Here is a 20,273-nt window from a genome sequence, read left to right on the forward strand (position 1 = left end):
GTTATGTGGATACGAGGGTTGCTTAAGGACCTCGGAGTACAAGTACAGGGACCAACAAAATTATATTGCGACAATGATGCGACTCTCAAATTGGCAGCAAATCCTATAGTGCACGAGAGGACTAAGCACATAGAAGTGGACTGTCACTTTACACGAGACAAGATTCAAGAAGGGGTAATCAAGACAGAAGGAATTGGGACAGCAGAGCAACCAGCAGACATCTTTACCAAACCCCTGTGTCATCGACAACACGCATATCTATTGAGCAAGCTAGGCGTCTTGGACATCTACAAGCCACCAGCTTGAGAGGGAGTGTTAGAAGATATGCAACATTCCTTTGGAAGATTTGGATTTGATTTGATTATGTGTATATCAATTAAAGATTAGATTTAGATCTAGATTGATACATAGAATTCTTTATTTTCATTAATTGTACAAACCTAGCTCTATATCTTTAGGATCTGTACAGTTTACAAACAGAATGAGGAAATACAAAAAATCTTCGTTCCTCTTTCCTTCACCTTCACTTTCTTTCAGATACAAACGAGATGCCCGACGAGCTATCCCTATTGCATGCTGGGATATGGAGATATACTTCATGAAAGGATCGAATGCAGATGATACTCCACAAAGTCATCTGATGGTGAATCTTGCTTTGCCTCTTAAATTTTCTTCTTGAAATTCCTCGTGGGACTTACCCAAGATATGATTTTGGGCAACTGTGACAAAATAACCAATGTGTCGGCTACAAAAGAACAATGGGAAAGTTGTCCAAAAAGTTTTAAACGTATTACACTTTTGCTAGTTCAATCCTAAATATTTTGATTTTACAAATTGAGTCCTAAATATTTTCATGTGCAATTGAGTCCATTCAGTCAACTTTAACTAGAAAATCGCCAACGTAGATGCCGATAACGTCACATAGAACGGCTAATACTAATGTAAACAACTTTTTTATAATTTTTTTAAAAATTGAATTATTTTTATTTCTCTTTTCTTCTTTTCTTCTTTTTCCTACGGTGAGGATCGTTAGCAAGGGCCTCGCGAGCCTCACGTGCGGCTGGGGAGGGCTTCATGGTTGGCAAGGGCCTTGCGACCAGCACCCATCGGCCGAGGGTTGGGCGACCCTGGCCTGTGATCAGCGAGGGTTAATGGGCCCTCACCGACAACTGATGATGGTTGGCCAGCGATTATCCTGTGTTGTGAATTGCTGAAAAGTTGAAATTCCTTTTGATGCCAAAGTGGGAGGTTAATGAAAGTAACGGGTCTTCTGGCTAACGTGATTGGAACGTGACATCCAATTGCTCCGGACAGCACCGCTAAAGATAACATCTTAATTATCCTTTCTTCCCCACTCCTAGTGCAAACTGCCATTATTCTGGACACCCGACGTTGAGGGCAAGGCTCGATATTTCTGGAACCGGTCGAAGGACGCCTCTTAATCGGCCTTCGGGAAAAGCCATTGGCTTGCCATCTCATCCAAATGATCTGTTGAAGCCATAGGCTTAGGAGGTCTGGAATAGCAGCGACACGAAGAAGATGCCCAACGAGCTATCCCTGTTGCATGCTGTGATATGAAGGAGAAGGAGATTTACTCCACAAAAGGATGGAATGCAGCTTCACTAAGTCATCTAATGCGGAGTCTTGCTTATCTCTTAAATTTTTCTCCGTGGAATTCCTTGTGGGACTTGCCCAAGATATGATATTTGGCAACTGTGACCAAATAAACACTTTGTCGACTACAAATGGATGGTTATTGCAAAGTTAAGGTTAATACCATAAAAATTTCAAATTAGTATATTTGTGATAAATTTACTCCAAATTAATATTTTGACTATCGAAAAGGCCAAATCGATATACTTGTGATAATTTTATCATTTATTAGTTTCCGTCAAATTTTACCATTAAATTATTGAGTTATATAATACAAAAGTTTACCTTTCATAAATAAATGAAGGATAAATTTATCACAAATACAATTTGAAGTTTTTGATAATCAAAAAATTAATTCAAAATAAATATATTGTCAACATAATAAGTTAAAAGAGTTTGTCGTGATATTAGGGCGCGTTTGGTAACGATTCTGTTCCCGGGAGCTAATTCTGACTAGAAATGATTATTTTTTATTCTGTTCCTAAGAACTGATTCTGAGTAAAAAAATGCGTTTGGTAATCGTTCAAAAATTTTTATTGGAATAGAATTGTGTTTGGTACCGTATTAATTGATTTTGTTCCAAATTAATTTCTTTTGATTTTTAAATAAATTTTAAATAATTTCTTTACTTTTTTACTTTTTCTTTTCTTTTTCCTTTTTTTCTTTTTTTTTTTTTTTTCTTTTTTTCCCCTTTTTCCTATTCTTCTTCTTCTTCATTTGGCCTATCGCCGGACCGGCGACCGGCCGGACGAGGCCGGTGACGCTCACCGGAGCGTCCACCGCCCTCGGCGAGGTCGGCCTTCGTCGCCTCGCCCGAGCCTCGCCGGCACCGGGCAAGGCTCGCCCAGCCCCGCCTCGCCGGTGGCCGGCGAGCCTCGCCCAACCGCGGGCGGGCCTCGCCGGTGGCTGGGCTTGCCTTCGGCGAGCTCGCCGGACCTCGCCCTGGCCTGGCGAGCCTCCGGCGACCTCGCTGGACCGGCGACCGACGGCGGACCGGCGACCGGCGGGCGGCGGCGGGGCAGCGGACGGCGGCGGTCGATGGCGAACGGCAACCGAGATGTTGAAAGAGAAGAACAAGGGTTTTACCGTTTTGATTCTTTTTCGATTCTTGGACGTAGAATCAAATTTTTTTATTCTCAAATCTTGTCCAAAATCGTTCCCGAACAAAAAGTTTACCAAACACGATTCTCGTCCCAAACTGATTCTAGGAACAAAAAATCAAAATCTGGCACTGTTGGGCAAGTTGCCAAACAGGCCCTTGGTGTCCGTTTCTATATTATCCTGGCTGCACTTTCTATTGCAACACGTTCACACCGACGTGAACTGCGCACATAAAGATAACTTGTGTGGGCCTCTCTCTCTCTCTCTCTCTCTCTCTCTCTCTCTCTCTCTCTCTCTCTCTCTCCCCCCTTCTAGAACCTCCGACGCGGATTCAGCATCTAGCACCGCGCTGTCGATGTTGCAACGTCGGGTGAATCAACCACTTTAAGCTTCGTCCTTAAGGGCCTGTTTGGCAACTTGCCCAACAAAGGCCGATTCTGATTTTTTGTTCCCGTAATCGCTTTGGGACGAGAATCGCGTTTGGTAAATTTTTTTTTTGTTTCCGGGAACAAATTTGTTCCCGGAACAATTTTGGACAAGATTTGAGAATCAAAAAAAATTTGATTCTCGTCCGAGAATCAGAAAAAAGAATTAAAACGGTAAAACCTTATTCTTCTCTTTTATCATCTCGGTTGCCATTCGCCATCGCCCGCCGCCGTCCGCCGCCGCCTGCCGCCGCCCGCCGCCGCCGGTCGCCGGTCCGCCGCCGGCCGCCGGTCCGGCGAGATCGCGGAGGCTCGCCGGCCAAGGCGAGGTCCGGCGAGCTCGCCGAGGCAAGCCCCCGGCCACCGGCGAGGCTCGGCCTCGCCCCGGATCTGGGCGAGGCCCGGCCTCGCCGGTGGCGAGCCGGCCTCGCCCGGACTCGCGAGGCCGACTGCCACCGACGGGGCTGGGCAAGCCTCGCCGGTGGCCGGGCGAGCCTCGCCGGTGGCCGGCGAGCCTCGCCCCCGGCCGCCGGTGAGGCTCGCCCGGCCATCGGCGAGGCTCGCCCGGCCCCGCCGGTGGCCAAGCCGGCCTCGCCGAGGCCGGGCGAGCCGGCTGGCCACCGGCGAGGCCGGCTGGCCACCGGCGAGGCTCGGCCTCGCCCGGATCTGGCGAGCCGAGCCTCGGCGGGCCGGGCGAGCCTCGCCAGCCCCGGCGAGGCTCGGCCGACGAGCCGACCTCGCCGAGGGCCGGCGGCGCTCCGGTGAGCGTCGCCGCCCCTCGTCAGCCGGTGGCCGGTCCGGCGACCGGCCAAATGAAGAAGAAGAAGAATAGGAAAAAAGGGAAAAAAAAAAGAAAAAAAAAGGAAAAAAAAAAAAAGAAAAAGTAAAAAGTAAAGAAATTATTTAAAATTTATTTAAAAATCAAAAGAAATTAATTTGGAACGAATCAATTAATACGGTACCAAACGCAATTCTATTCCAAAATAAAAAATTTTGAACAGCACCAAACACGTGTTTTTACTCGGAATCGGTTTAAACAGAATCAAAAGAATCGGTTCTTATCGGAATCGGCTCCCGAATGAATCGTTACCAAACGCGCCCTAAGTTTCCAAAGTCCTCTCTTCTCACAAGCCAAACTTGATTGAACGGTTCCCTTAGCCCAAAACGAATGACAAAATCAATCTCCACTTTTAATCTTCGAGGGTTGCGGATCGAGCCCCAAGTTACGGTGGGATGCCCCCATTAGTGTTAAGTTCAAAAGAAATTGTCCAATCAATCTAAACCTATTGTGGGTATATATACATCAATCAAGTCAAACTTTTTCACTGAGTTAATTCGGTCCTAATTTTTTGCACGACATTTCTATATAATCATTTTGCCTAGTTCTCAGTGTGGTAAATTTTTGAATAGTTGAAGCTCTTTCTTATATATAAATTAGAAATTAGAGGTACCTTTCTTGATCATTTGCTTAAGAAAAGTACCGACGGGTAAAGTACCTTTCTTGGCCTTTTCGGTAACATAATTGGATTGTGACATCTAGTGTCAATTTTAACTATGGACAGACAACGCCTAAAGAGTACGAGTCCCATGGCAAATGCAATTTTTACTGGATCATCTTTTGGTCGATGATGATTATCTATGAATCCCGACTTCTGCGATTTCTCGTTTCCAAAAAAGAAAGAGAACGATCGCGCATCCAGGTAATCGAATCCCGGTCGGTACCGTGGGACTGCATTAAAAATCATGCTGAAATAATAGGACAAGTGTTTATTACTATTTTTTTTTTTAATGACTATGCGAATCTCATCTTAACTACGCAAGTCTCCGGTAAATTGAACGTCCTGCCAACCTCATAGACTAGGTTAAGTATGTGCCAAAACTCGGCTGGGTGGTCTAAACACAGGATTCTTTGCATTTGGCATAGTAAAGAATTGAACACGTCATACGGCTAATACATGTATATGTTCATTCCATAACCACAAATTGGATTCTGAGTGATTTTTATTTTATTTTATTACAAAGATACACACGATGACGACACCCATGGGCACTAGGAAACCCGTCAAGATTAAAGCTAGGAGGACCAACCAATGGAAATAATGCTCAATTTGACTTTGCTTTAGATTACGCAGGACGTGGTGATTCTGAGCTAATTGAAACAAAGGTGATAGAGCGAGAGACCTTAGTAGAACATAATTACGAAAGAGCTCTGGCCTTCCTTCGAATTTCTAGTTTATGCTCGTTGAATTTTATAGAAGTAAGATCATAGTAAAACATTTTTCCCCCTGATATCTGAATATATATAATTTGTTGAGTCACAGTACTCATATCGTGCTTGGCAATCTTCGCAAATCATGATTGTCAGCACCTTGAAATCTAGGTCGTAGCTATTCTCAGGAGTGATGTAACTATATGAATGTTTGATATAAAGATATAATTGATATAAACACTGTGAAGATACCATTACAGCAGATGAACCTTCTTGTTGTAGGACCATGTTCATTTTTAACTGAACGATTGCTGACCTAAACCAGGATATCACGTACCACGTGCCTCCATGATGATCGCGTTGGATTAGTCGCCAATGACCAAAATAGGGGGTATACATACAATCATGGGCCTTCGAAAAAAAAGCACAAATCCACGATGTGTTTATTGCGATACATCTTACCTGTTAGAAGATAAAATAATGACCCTACTTGGAGTTTACGAAACCGCGGAGCGATCCAATCATGACCCGAAATTGCTGGAATGATCAAAATGAAGAGGCCGGGGGCTTTGCTAGTCTTTCTTTTCTCGATTGAAAACCTCTAGCATCGCAGCAAATTGCTGCTAATAACGAGTTGCGAGTAGCAACGCAAGCCTTCGTCGAATTTTTATTAAATGGGAGACAATTTACTGTAACACAATATGGAATCTGTTATGCCGAATTGGATCCTACAGGCTGCGTACTTCTTCAGATGCAAGTCATGTATCCTACTTTAGCAAGCGTCGGAGAGGTCCAGACGTATTAAGACCACAGTAGACATGAAAATGGAAATTGGTTTTGGATAGCATATGACAATGCCAACTTTCGTGGTCCGACTTGCCCCAAAAAAATGGCAAATGTCAAAGTCAAATCTCATATGAATGGACTCCTTTCTAGTTCTTTTTCCCCATTCTAGTGGTCGAGGAATCGGCTTCCATCTCACTTTTTTTTGTCGTGATCAACTGTCGTATCGATGTCGATTAACAATAATTTAATGCGAGTCAGTCTCTTTCCATGAGTTCCATAATGGCCTCATGCCTTGAATTAGGACTAGGTTTATAAATCGCGAAGCCGACAGCCACCATGCTAATTATATAATCTACATTTGTCCGTATGTGCCTACTTTTCATGCCATCTCGCAATTTTTTAAGATTTGGAAGGGGAGCTTCGTGGAAACTGGAAGATGTTGTAGCCTTCCTTTTATATAACCGAAGATCCGTCTCAGCCTCCTTACGGGGTCACACAGCCCTAGTAGCACCCGGCGGCACATTCGGACCAACGTTAGTACCTCAAGAGAGATTAGCACAGGACCCCACCATCATGACCCATTATTTACAACGCTAGTAATTGCGGGTTTCAAACTCTCGACCTCGATAATGAGGGATGGACTCTCAACTAACACAGTTACCCACCGGTGGGTTGTAACATTTGAATTTTTGCTCCATCAAGAAATGATTTTCTCAAGGGCAAGTGACAATGACAGGCTGAATTTTGATCCGTTGATCCCAGCAAGTGAATTCATCCATGTGCAAATATGCACATAGGTGATGTCCACGGGTTGTGACCCATCAATTGGAGACATGTTTGAAGGGGAATATCGGCTTAATCAAGAAATAAAATCAACTTTTTGTTAACCGTGTAAGTTGTACTAGAAAAAGTCAAACATTGAGAAAATGATATGGTGTGGAGTACAGTTGATCCATAACTCATTGACTTATACTTTTAAGTGAAAATAAATCTAATTGAATATTGATCGGTTCAGTCATGACCTCTCTCTTGGCAATCTTTTTGGGTGAAAGTATTGGAATTCTATTGCGCACTCCCAATTTTCGATCCTCTTTGTGTCTCTATTCACCTCCTTAACTACATATTTCCACGCTTCAAGTTTAGGAGCCTATGATTGAGGGGGAATATTATAATTTTTAATTAATAAACCACATATTTATCTAACGTTTTAAACTTTTTGAACAATTAGCGGTCCTACAAAATCTCGTAAGTTTCTCTTCATGTCCAATATTACTCTTAAAAGTAGAGAAGGTAGTTCAAACAGACAACCCTTCTTTCTTCATATAATACATATTTCTATCTATATATGGAATATGTATTCCTCGAGATGGAAGGATTTGTACCTTTGGATAGTGAGACCAAAATCCGTTGCCTTACCACTTGGCCACACCCCATTTCAATTTCTATTCAATACAGATGGACACTAGTATAGGTATCGGCTATTCATCAATTTCAATCCACTCCATGGACTCCGTTGTTCCTAGGGTTTATTAGGATATTATATAAACATACGATTCTTCTATTGTTTTTATTTTTTTTTTAAATTTTTTGAATGGAAGGATTTTTTATGTGTGAGTTCGAAGAACGATTTTTGGTACATCTTTCTCTCTTTCATTTTTTTTCATTTTTAAGGAATGTCAACTGTCAATAATAACTCAACCAAAATACAGTTATCTCCTACTCCATGAGAAAAAAAATACCGTTTTTCGTGCTTGATGCCTCTAGTTTGGATGCCGCTTCAATGTGTCGAACTTATGCAGGCAGGGCGAGAAGAAGGGAAACATCCTGACAAGCAGCGAAGCGTCCGTCCGCATGTATGGAATTTCATATCGCAATGCGTGAGCAGCCGTTGGCCACTTATGGCGACTGTATCCACTTGTGGCCACTAAAGTAAGACAAAACGGGTTTCAAAATTCCAATGACTGAGACATGATGCGGTCCCCTGAAGATCTTACACCCCTCGCATTGCCTTGCCTGGAACGCGATTGATTTTGATAAGATTCCCTGCCAGTTCAGCTATGTAGCACGGACACTCTCCGAAAGCCTTCGTGTCGTATCCGATACTCCGACACGTATTCGACACATCCCGACACGCAGTCAACGAGTATCGAAAAATCCAACACGTAATCAACTCTCTTTCCGACACGGGATTTCAACACGCATGAGGTCAATTTTAAAAATTTCTAATACTTGAAAAGTAATAAAATTGCTACAAATATACACGCACGGGGTCAATTTTTCTTTTCAGTTTTGTTTTTTTAATTGTTTTATTTTTTTAAAAAGTCTTCTACTATGAAAGAAGTAATAAAAAAATGTTATATATGATAAATAAATAAATTTAAAAATATCATTTCAGCATTTTTCTTTAAACAATGCTTTTTTTTCCTCTAAGTTTTGTGTGTTATTGTAACAAATTAAAATAATGAATGATATTATTTAATATTTTTCGTGTAAATTAATTCTAGGCTATTTTTATTATTATTTATTTATGTATTTATATATGAAAATATATTTAATATATAACGTGTCGGAACGTGTCGAAATTCTCTATTTTTAAAAAATAATATGTCGACGTGTCGTGTCGTGTCGCGTGCCGCGTGCCGCGTATCCGTGTCGATGCTACATAGTAGGTCAGTGGGAAAGTGTGAAGATGATTAGTTGAGCCAGGAGCCTCTGTCACCCATCACGTCGAACCAAATAGGCACAAGCGTCTATATAATCTTTTCGCTCTCATGACTTGCGACCCTCTCGCCTGAGTTGGCTCTCGCCTGAGTTGGCTCTCGCCGACTTTCTTCGCTCTTCGATTTCCCCAAAACCCTCCACCTTCTCCCTCCTTCTCCTCTTCCTCCTCCTCCTCCTCCTCATCTTTCAACGGCCCTTTCGGCAGCGCCGCTACTCCGAAGCACTAGTTGAAGAGTGTGGAGTCTAGGCCGAAACTTGGCGAGGGAAGCGATGGCGGAGGTGAAGACGTTGGAAGATCTGATCGTCGGCGACCATATATTCCGATATGGAGTGCATGGCTTTTATTCACACCACGGTACCGTTCTCGCCCTTTTTTTGTTCTTTTTTGGATTACTATTTTTCCTCTCCGTCTTTTTTCTTTTCCATATTGCTTTTAGAAATTTTGCAGTTCAACTCCGGCTCCAGGTTGAAGTTTTAAATTTTGCACTGCTCTTACTGATCAAACTCATTTCTTCCAAGCCAAAGTCACCATATTCCTCAGCCCAAAACGGATGACAAAAGTCAACATCAGCTTTTAATCTTCAGGATTTCCTCTTCATGTAATTTAAAGTATGATAAAGCTCATTTATTTATTATTTATCTCATTTTTTCTTCTTTTTCTTTGGAGACCCTTTTACTAAAAAGTTCATTCAGGCAGTACAATCCGGTGGTCAATGCTCATTTAGTTGATTCCGATTGGAGGGTGTCTCCTTTTGGACATTAAACCATGTCGATATATCTAGAGCAAATTTAGACGGTGATCTTCAAAAAGGAAAGGAGGGTTTTTCAATTTGACTTATTTTAATTAGAGCGCCCATGACCATCTCGTCTGGTTAGAGTTAAGCATAACGTCACGCCTCTAGGATCATCATCTTGCTGACATGTAAAACCAAAGTCAGATTAAGACAAATCCAAGCTAATTTGACCCTGGACTTAAGGATGTTAATTAGTTCTATGGAAAACTAGGGAACGCATGTGTACTAAAGTCCGTCGAATTATCGACATCAGTTGCTAAGTCACGGTGGGTACTCCGCTCCACATCTTTCTATAGAGCAACTTTCATTTAATCTTGCATATCAAAAGTCACGTAATATAATTTTAATTTTTTTTTCTTTGAGCGGATGAGAAAATGATTCTTCTTGATTGGTTTAGGTCAAAGGGAATGCCATACTTCCTGTGCACCTATTAAAAGCTCTCTTATTTTTATGTGCTTGAGATTGTTTATGTAATTTAATTATGAGATTTACATCTCAAATTCCTTTCAAGTCTGTCTCTTGATATCTACAAATTTCAGGATGAGTTTATATTACAAGTGGCATGATACCTATACATAGGTCATAAGATCGAGTAACGACTTCACAATAGTCCCTTTTATTCACATCCATATATCCATCCTATGTTGTGGTGAGGCTCAACTAACACACTTGGTGACATAGTGCTTAAGTTAACAATGAATAGATTTTTAGCGATAACTCTAGATTCAGATGGATAATTATGACCATTAATGACTCAATTTCATCAACCCCCAATGCCTAATCAAAATGTTTATTCACCGCGTATGCATACAGCTTTTCTCATAGATTTCTTTTTCATACAGCTTTTCTCATAGATTTCTTTTTTACGTTCGTTTTCTTTTTTCCATTTGTACGTATTCTCATTGCTATTTTTTTTGGTTGGAAATATTCTCATTGCTATTAGAAAGCCTTTTTTTTTCTCTTTTTTTCCACAAGTAAATGTCTTTATTGCCGATGGGGAAAACAACGCGGGAACCATGTCCCATTACAAGCCCATGCGGACCGAAAGAATTCAAATCCAACCCCAATATACATTCCACAAAACCCAACTAGAAAAGCCCGAATGCAGGACTCTTTTGAGTCGAAAAGAAAAGAACATCGTCACTATTCTAACAGGTTATAAGGTTCGCGCCTAATCTTCTCTTACCCAAACTTCATCTTCGTTCATTTGGGACTGAAATTTTGATTCTTTACCGTGTTCCACGCGGGTATATATGGCAGGAATTTACATCGGCAATGGTTACGTGATACATTTCACCAGGGCCAAGGACAAAAAAGCTATATGCCCGTCACTGTCCAAGACTAGCCCCAAGCAACGAAGTTGTCCCGATTTCCCAGAATGTGAGGTCCAGAATATCAGGCGCGGGGTCGTCAAAACCTGTGTGGATTGCTTCCGCCAGAATGGCAAAAAACTACGATCACTTTACCGTTACAAGTACGAGCAGTCGAGAGAAGAATTTTTGCTGGCAAAGCGTGGAACATGCACCACCTTACCGTTTACCAAACCGCGTGAACAAGTCGTCAAGACAGCTAGCCAGCTTCACGCGGACAATTCTTTTGGCGATTACCATCTTCTGAAAAATAACTGCGAACATTTCGCTCTACTTTGCCGCACTGGCATTCGTAAGAGCGAACAGACAGCACGTTTCAGTAAGAATGGACCACAAGGTTGCCGCATAGAAACTGAATTCTAGTGGTCCAAACCTTCCTCCAATCTTGTATGTTGTTTGTCTGTCTTTTTACTATCTATTTTCAATGTACACTCAGTTGAGACTGGAACACAGGAATGGTAGCATCTTGCTGGAATGATTGCACAATCAGTCTGTACTATGTAAATAGTCCAATGTACTTGCTGCTAGCATTTGCATATAAATGAAGGCCTTGGGTGAGTAGCCCAAAGGCATGCCTTTGTGTTGTACTTAAGATTATGAATTCTACTTGAGATAAAGAGTGAATAGATGAATGGAAAAGCAAGAGTCTTTGGGCCCATCATAGGAAGAGAATGCTTCAAGCAATTCGAAGGCAAAGGGCTACCTGAACCAGTGTGAGCCGCTGCAAAACGAGCAACTGCGTTATCAGAGGATTTCTAACACTCTTCAAAGCAAATAATGAGCAGGCATATGTCCATACCCAATTAAACAAGGAGAATTTGGTAAACGAATATGGGGTTGCACAGGCTAGAAGAAATTTGCAAACATCAAAAGCTCCCCCAACCTGAATCCAACCTTCAGAAGCCTCTATGAGCAGCAAGCAAAATGGCGATTCTCATCATCAGCAATGCGAGCAAAGTTGGCAGAAGAATCCTTCCCCAAGATTCTCAAAGGATGGTGAGAACCAAACCACGGTATCCCATGCCAAATCAATAGTTATGCAGCATAAAGGCATTAAGAGGTCATCCTGATTCCTTAAGGGGGATATACACTTTGGGGAAACCTATAGTAAAGAATTCAACCAAAGACGGGTGCGAGTCTTCAAGTACAAACAAGCTAGTAATTTACCATGTAAACAGCATCTCAAGATCCACATCTCGACTCCTAAATTCTAAGCTGGCAAAAAGAGTGAAAGTTTGATTGGCGACAGTCCGAGATTCTGATCACACACTGAGGGCAGAAGATATTCCTGCATCGCATTAACTAGGCAACATCAATTTTTGCAGAATTGCAAGTAAAAAACCGGATAATTGCAGCTGCAGTATTCACAGATTATGCAGATTCGCATATTTAACTTCAGATCAAGCTTACTGAAACTAAAGTTACAGCTAGGAATTGGAATACAATACCTCCATATGACGCTCTAGACATAAGAAATGTTCACCACCAAGAACTATAGCACGCCAAACCCCGACTCAGCAGTATCATCACAGAATAACAAGCAGTGATAAATCAGTACTAACATCATAATCCTATCGATGCAAAAAGCCCAAGCAACATATACACATTCAACAAGAACACTGGCTTCGAACGAAGAGGCCAAGCAATACATCACACGGGAAGTGCATCACGACTCTATTCCGATAACCGAATCATTTAGACCATGACAACACCAACCCCAGAATGCGTTGCGAAGAACCAAGTCCCAGAATTCGAAACTCTTTTTACGTGAATTCAAAAAGACAAAAAACAAGAGTTACCCAATTCAGGCTTCGCAGGCCTGGCGGGTCTATGAGGGGACCGCCTGCATTACGCAAGATGGGAAGGTTCGGACTTCCAAGCAGGGCTGGTGGGAAAGAGCGAGAGATCTCATCTCGGCCAGAGCAGAAGCCCGGCCCGATTGCGCTCTGGACTTTCCCTCCAGCAACAAAGATCGTTGACTACGAAGACAAAGCCCATGATTCGATGCGTTTGAATTCACTGGGGATTCCCGTTTAGAAATTAAGGAAACGGCTCGCGGGTTCCGTTTGCGAATGAATCTCGCATTCCTGAACGATTCAAATTGTGCCCCCACTTGACCAAAAAAAAAAGAATTCACCCCCACGACTCAATTGTCCTAAAAAAGATCAGCACTTGTGTCCATGGTGGCCGCGGGGGCAATGAACGACAAAAACGAAAAAGAATCCAAGCCTGCGCATCCGGGGAATCGAACCCCGGTCAGTACCGTGGGAGGGTACTATGATACCACTACACTAGATGCGCTGGTTTTGATCAATTGCCCAGTGTTTATTATTATAATTAAATAATATTGTTGTAGAAGTCAATGATTTACATCGTTTTCAATCTCTTTTTGGCCGACCTCCTTCGTGTATATACCGCTAGTCAGATTTCTTGGATGATTTGATTTTATCCTATGCGCATAGAAGCAATATCGAACTCAGCTCTTTTTGTTTTTTTCTGCTAATCGAGTGGTATTCAATCGAAGACAGGGATGATCGACATCAGCATCTGCAAAGAAGTTCTTTGCACCATCGTTCGCGGCCACGTCCCAGGAAAGTTGCGCCAAATAAGAACCGAACCGGTAAGATGCCAAAGTTCTCAAGGAACACGGAGGATAAATCGGTTTTACCACTCCGATGAACCAATCCTTTCCAAAATAGCTTCACAATTTGTTTTCAAATTGTAATTTAACCAGATCCCTTTTGAGTCATGGTTGCCCCATCAACTCCTGTTTTATGAGTTACCTCCAAGCAAGCCCAAGGTTGCCTGAGGCTCCTCCTCCAGCTCAATCAGTGATTAATGTCGTCAAAACCTAAAAAGTTGGTCGCGTTATGTAATGAACAAGGGAGAGGAAGCTTCCTCGAAGTGGCGCAAACCTGGGGTTTTCCCTTTCCAAACCTTCGCCTCAACGCACCAACGATGGTAAACCCAAGACAGCTTCCTTAATATTCTGATTGGGGGGCCGCCAAGAATGGAAAAAGAGAGCGAAAAGAAAAGGGGCAACCGCTAAAGGGGCTTTCTAATCTACAGCAAGCAAAAAGATTTAAAAAGAAGCACTAATTACATTTGTGTTTTTCCGTTTATATGAAGTGACTGATACGTATTTATCCGTAGCAATGTATATGTGTATAACACGGAAGATGAGTTAGGCCGATCGCCAATATTCGGTGGTGCTGGGTATAATATAAAGTCCAATCCTCACTGATTTTCTCAGGAGACCATTAAAAGTGCCTTTTTCTTCCCCTCCCCTTTTTTCCAATCTTGTTTTCGTGGAGGGTAATATCTCAACTTGCTTTATGCAGGTGCGTCTTTTCTCCCTTCTGCTTTAGACTGTTTGATCTAAGGCAAGTCACTTTCGCGGCTCAATTATTACATACATCCATATGGATAGCAAGCGCATTAGTCTACACAGATAAAAATGTGTACATGTTAATCGCGTTCGCCCCCTTTATCATTATCCCTTGCGTGTTGCTTCGTTAATAACATGTCTGTAGATCTCTTCTCCTTTTGGGAAGCAACACCACCAACCCTTTCACGCTTTGCATGAATGGCTCATGATCCATGGCTTCTTTCTGCACAATAATTACAGCAAAAAGTCACTGACATCTCGAGAGAGAGAGAGAGAGAGAGAGAGGGGGGGAAGGGAAGGAGGGGGGGAGACCAAAGCACTGGAATCATTGAAGCCCATGTTCCATTCACAAGCAGACAATGAGAAAGAAACAAGGGAAAAACACAGAAAGGGCTGGGGGGTTGAAGGAATCTTCTAAAACGAAACCCTAGAATACTCCCGCACATTTTTCACGGAACAAAAGCAACAGTTTTCTCTCTCCTTTTTCACCTATCTTTTGCGGGTAGGGGTGAGAACTTTAGACTCTACAATTCAGATGGATAGATTAAAATAATAGCATCTTGGACATATCAATGAAAAGCTGTTTGGATCTTTCTCTCTTTTTGCCTGTAGGGGCGTTGCTCATCAGCGGCTCGCTACGGCGTATCGCAGACCTCCACGCGTAAAGCTGCAAACAGTCGGGATCCTCCCTCCTTGGCTCGCTTTACATTCATTCAGCAACAGCAACTCGAGTCGCATTTGACCTAATTAAAAATGACTTTGTTCCAAGATTATCCTGGACCTGGCAACGCTGACAGCACCTGGCCATCGAGCCTACTTTAGTCTGTCCATGCGTGTATGGCTCTGAATGTAAGTGGATTACGTGACCAATCGCCAAGATTGTAGGCGATGATCAAGGAAATTACCAAGCTGGAGCAATTCCTAGTGATTATTTTCTTGAATAAATGCTTTTGGGGTGCCAAAGACAGTTTTTTCTTCCACACGTCTTGAGTCTTCCACACGTCTTGAACTCATACCTATGTGCATCCCTAAATCGTAACGAGTTTTGATCCACTTGAGAATCTCTCAACACTTTGGTATATATCGTTTGATGGTATTGCAAATCTCTACTACTTATGTGAAGGGCAATCTTCAATTTTTTTTTCCCAAATTCTTTTACTAAATTACACTTGAAAACTAAATCGATACAAGTTCAACTCAGGGACTAGCAATGACTGATACCCCTAAGTTCTAGATGTTCAACCTTATTTTTATCAATTAATGTTCGACGTATTTCCTAACTTAAATTTTGCTAACTTCCCTAACTCATCTTCTGTAGGCCATATTAGTGCCCATCGTTGTCGGTAAAACTTTTTGAATCATGCCAGCTTACGAGTTAACGGCAAAACCTTTTGAATCGAGCTATCTTATGATAGCCATCTTGTGATTGTGAATATTTGTTTTTTGGGAAGAAAAAACCTAAAGTTGTAAATATCCCAGAAAAAGAAAAGAAAAACTCAAGTGCTTTAACGTCATTATCAATTATTCTGCAATCCAAGAAGACAAACACGACCCACCTCCAACAACAAAATCCACTTTCTCCTCCTTGGGATGTGAAACATCGTACAGCTTCATGGGGGCATCAGTTGCATTCAATACGCTAATGATTCCCATTTGAAGTTTCAAATTTGTAGACCATCATACCTATTCTAGAAAAATTACAAAATCAAGAAAAGCGTATTCATGATTACATCCTGGGCTAAACTTTCCTAACAACATCGCTTAGCAAGGACTTAGCAATGCATATAATATGACACACCATGTTCGAGTAACCAGCCATAAGTTAAACTCTCCCTGTCGCTTAGTCAATATTACTCGACAGTAATTTCGTTTTCACTCACGGTGAATCTAATGTTAACCTATGTTCATCATGTGAATAATTCGATGAGTTACTGGAGATATACCTCAGGCCGTGGAAATTTAAGCTTTGGTACGATTTCACCTGTAACAATGGTCTAAGATCACATGTTTTTGGAGGGACACGCGGTCATTCGACTTGATTCGAAGCATTGTGACTCAAAGAAAGCTTAATTACTCGCCGCCTTAGTTCTTTCGGACTCCTGGTTGGACATTACGCGAAAGCCACATGACCAAGACTGAATCAATTTCGAATGAAATTGGCGAACTTTTGGATTATCACATGACAATAGGCTACAATCTAGGGGGCGAAGGAGAGAGGAGCTACGTTATGAGTCTGTAAAAGGTTACAAACGGGGAAAGAAAGGGGAGAGAGTGAAAAAGAGAAAAGAAATTACAAAATGAAAGAAGTAGAATAAGAGGAGGATGAGGGAATCAGAGGTAACAATAAAATCTAATCAAATCGACTCTTCGTGAATTTGGACGAATATCTGATACACAGATGACGAAATTTCATCCACTGCCGTGAGCTTGCAATCATCTTCTGCCTGCATTTACACAAATAAAAGGTATGAATGCAGACATAAAAAACGATATGATGGTGATGGTGATGGCGATGAATGTACCTCAAATTAAAATGAGAATGTGACCATGATTTGATAAAAATATCCTAACAAAAGTTGGCAAGGATCGTTGAAACTCGAGGCAAGAGAAAACAAAATGGTAAGAAATGCACGACGAAATCCGAATCCAAAATTCAGGAGACAATCGTCCTCCGAATCGCAGGTGCCAGGGAATATGCTTACGATCCGGGGGAACCCATATTTTACGCAATCAATTCGAGCATGGTGATTATGTGGAAACCGTACACCGGTTCATCGCCCGAACGCGGTGATCAGGAAGCAGGAAGCACCAAAATTAAGGTCTAACCTTGACGCTGATGGAGTAGAGGACAACGCGATCAACGGTGGTGACATTGAGGTGAAGAACGGTCAGCCTCAACGAGTGCAACCCAGAAACCACCTTCAGGATCTGCTTCGGCCTCCTCTTCGTCCTTATCCTCAGGTTCGCGTGGCTCTCCACCATGGTCACTTCTATGTCGGCGATGGCCGACAGCCGCTTATTCCCAGCAGCTGTTTCGTCAGTGGAGCCGTAGTAAGCTGTCGTCGTCGTTGCTGTCGACGGGGATGGCGAGCTAGAGGAGTTGTTGCTGCTGTTGCTGTTGTTGTACTTGTGGAAAGTGAAGAACTCAGAGAAAGGTGAAACTGGCTTATCATCATGGTCATCATCAGATTTTAAGCACTCCATCTCCTTTTGAACACCAAGTAGTTGCAGCTTTTGCTCAAGCTCCTTCACAAAATTTATGGCCCCTCCTATGATTGATGCTTGGTCCCCCTACACAGCAGACATTCAAAATCTCTACTTGAATATTTTTTTTTTTTTTTTTTTTTGTTCGGCCTATTCAGACAATATGCAATAATTTAAGCCTTGTAGAGATTAAGATTGTAGAAAAACAAGCAAATGTTCTGTATCGCATATGCGCACAGAATCTGAAATTCAAAACGTCTATATCACAAGCCAGCGAAAGCACATTTTCAAGGGGAAACATACATTTCTGCGGACATATTTAAGAATTCGATGGCAATCAAGGGTTTGCCAGAAGAAAGGATTTAGAGAGAGAGAGAGAGAGAGAGAGAGAGAAAGAGACCCTTTGAATATAAGATTCAGGCATGAGAGACCGAAGCACGGAGAGATACTCGTTCATTTGCTTCCTCCGGTTTCGCTCCACAGCAATGTGCGTCATCCTCTGGCTCTCGATGTCTTCCTTGTTCTTCCTGCTCTTCGTACGGCGCCGCTTTGTGCGACCGACAGCTGCGGCTCGGTGGCTGGACGACCCATCATTGCTGTTGTCATTATTCAAGTGACATTGTGCTGTGTTGTTCCCAGCATCTGATGAGCACGAATTGTTGTTCCACTCGCCGCAAGGGAAATCCTTCTCCGTTGGGTAGTCTAAAAATTCCCCGTGCTCGTTCCGATCCAACCCAAAGTCGAAGGAACCCCAATTGCTTTCGAGCAAGTTGTAGAGCTCTCTGCTTGTGTAGTTGCTCAATGGATTTTGCGGAAAGACAACAGCTTCCAGTGCCATTTTTACTCTCTCTCTCTCTCTCTCTCTCTCTCTCTCTCTCTCTCCCTCCCCCCCCCCCTCCTCCTCCTCCTCCTCCTCTCCCCCCTCCCTCCCTCCCTACCTCCCTGTGATCCCCAGAGAGATGAGAGAATATCTCGGAAAGCCAAAGGAAACTGCCTTGGCTTTTGGTATAATGTGTTGGAGGGGGGAATGGAGGGTTTGAGCTTTTTTAAAAGGGCCACGGTGAATCATTGCTATGTCTACAGCTTATTGCACGTGAAATAGTTTTATCTTTAGGGTTTTATTGCAAAAGAAATAAAAATTGAGAGACAGAGAGAGAAAGGAAAACACAAAAGGGTATCATGAGATTTTGTAATGGAGTGGGGGGATGATGGGGTTGGATTAAAGAAATCGACATGCCCATTTTGGGGACAAGAATGTCTTGTCATTAACAAATTATGATAACATCATTATTAACCCATCTAAGGAAGGCCACCACCACCATATATTTGCAAAGATATGGTTTGATGATGCTTTAGAGGGTTGTGTGAAAACAAAGGACTCCATCTTTTTGTTGGAGCAAGAAAGTTGCTTGGCTATCGTACACTTGTGTTAAATTACCATAATGATCTCCTCCTCGTCTATAATGCAATATTGCCTAAACAGAACAATGGAGCCATACAAGATGATTGAGACGATAATTTGATTCTCGTTACCTCACATAATAGTTTCTAGTCGATGAGGTTAGATACATCTTTCAATTCACAAAAACCTTATGTTGACATTTCTTCAATATGAAAAAAAAAAAAAAAAAAACTAATCAATTGGTAGCAACAACAGCAACATTTGTTTGCTGCGACAACCACGGCATTATGTTAATTACAACCATAAGTGGACATTAATTGTAGTGGATCAGGTCACATCGACCCTTAAATTAAGTCTAAGACTGATCATTTCATTCCATTTGGTTAAACAAGCTCATAACCATCAACAACATGCCCGACATGGTGAACCTCTTGATGAAGCGATTAGCCAATAAATTGCTTAACGAAAATAGACTACCTTTCCAATCATGTCAAAACTTCAATAATCCCTTTCCAAACTAAACAAACATCTTTAAAAATCCATCTGGCTCTCAAGCTAAATTACTCATTCAAAATTCCCATATATATTTTGAATTTAATTAGCCTATCCTTGCTTCTCTCTTCTCTATTCCCTAAATTGCTTATAGACTAAATGTTTCACTCCTCTCTATCTATATTCTATATCTCGCTTATTGAAATTGGCCATGTCTAAAAAATGTAAGAATGGCATTATGCATGCCCTTGAATACAATCCTTGGGAAATCTTTATGATAAGATATTCCAAGTCAAAGTAAATATTGAAAGCTGAAAGAAAATATCATACACATAAGTCTATGCTTTTCTTTTGTCATTAAATTCACTTGGAAATCCTTTGCATTTTATCTCAAAATCATCTGGAGGAACAAAAGTTTCTAAACCAACTTCCACTTTAGATAACCCATCCTCTTGACAATTCTTCTTCTTATGGAAACTCAATTAAATACAAAATAATCAGAAGTTTCAACAACCACCGGTAGAGACAACTTACAATATATGTTTGACCCAATCCGATATGGACACATCCCTATCCAATACCCTTGAACATATGTCACAATAAGGCTGCCATACTTTCTTCAGTCGATTGAGTAAGCTGAAATGAACTTATTCTTGGTTCTTGTCCTAGCTAGTTTAAGTGATAGTCGTATTTGAAATGACCAGTGAAGCTCTATGATGCATCGTGGG

The 20,273-nt window shown here is 41.9% G+C and overlaps 1 protein-coding gene and 1 non-coding gene across 2 annotated transcripts; both read right to left on the minus strand.

Annotated features, from left to right (window-relative positions):
* Window positions 1-13,289: 13,289 nt before the first annotated feature.
* On the minus strand, window positions 13,290-13,360 carry TRNAG-CCC. The gene has a single exon. It is a non-coding gene; the product is annotated as a tRNA-Gly (tRNA).
* Window positions 13,361-16,587: 3,227 nt separating this feature from the next.
* On the minus strand, window positions 16,588-18,565 carry LOC104415534 (transcription factor bHLH94). The gene is made up of 3 exons (XM_010026859.3): window positions 18,052-18,565; window positions 17,274-17,738; window positions 16,588-16,891 (listed from the first exon to the last, which is right to left on the minus strand). The coding sequence occupies exons 1-3, from the start codon at window positions 18,487-18,489 to the stop codon at window positions 16,802-16,804; spliced, it is 993 nt and encodes a 330-aa protein (XP_010025161.1). The 5' UTR covers window positions 18,490-18,565; the 3' UTR covers window positions 16,588-16,801.
* Between the last annotated feature and the right edge of the window lie 1,708 nt (window positions 18,566-20,273).

This window comes from Eucalyptus grandis, chromosome 8 (assembly GCF_016545825.1).
Source record: "Eucalyptus grandis isolate ANBG69807.140 chromosome 8, ASM1654582v1, whole genome shotgun sequence".
NCBI lineage: Eukaryota > Viridiplantae > Streptophyta > Magnoliopsida > Myrtales > Myrtaceae > Eucalyptus > Eucalyptus grandis.

Excerpts from the sequence above, each read along its gene's own strand:
- LOC104415534 (XM_010026859.3), bottom strand. The coding sequence starts at position 18,489 with ATGGCACTGGAAGCTGTTGTCTTTCCGCAAAATCCATTGAGCAACTAC. Across the intron at positions 17,739-18,051 it reads CTGAATCTTATATTCAAAGG|GGGGACCAAGCATCAATCAT; the intron begins GTCTCTTTCTCT and ends TCTGCTGTGTAG. Across the intron at positions 16,892-17,273 it reads TCTACTCCATCAGCGTCAAG|GCAGAAGATGATTGCAAGCT; the intron begins GTTAGACCTTAA and ends GTGTAAATGCAG.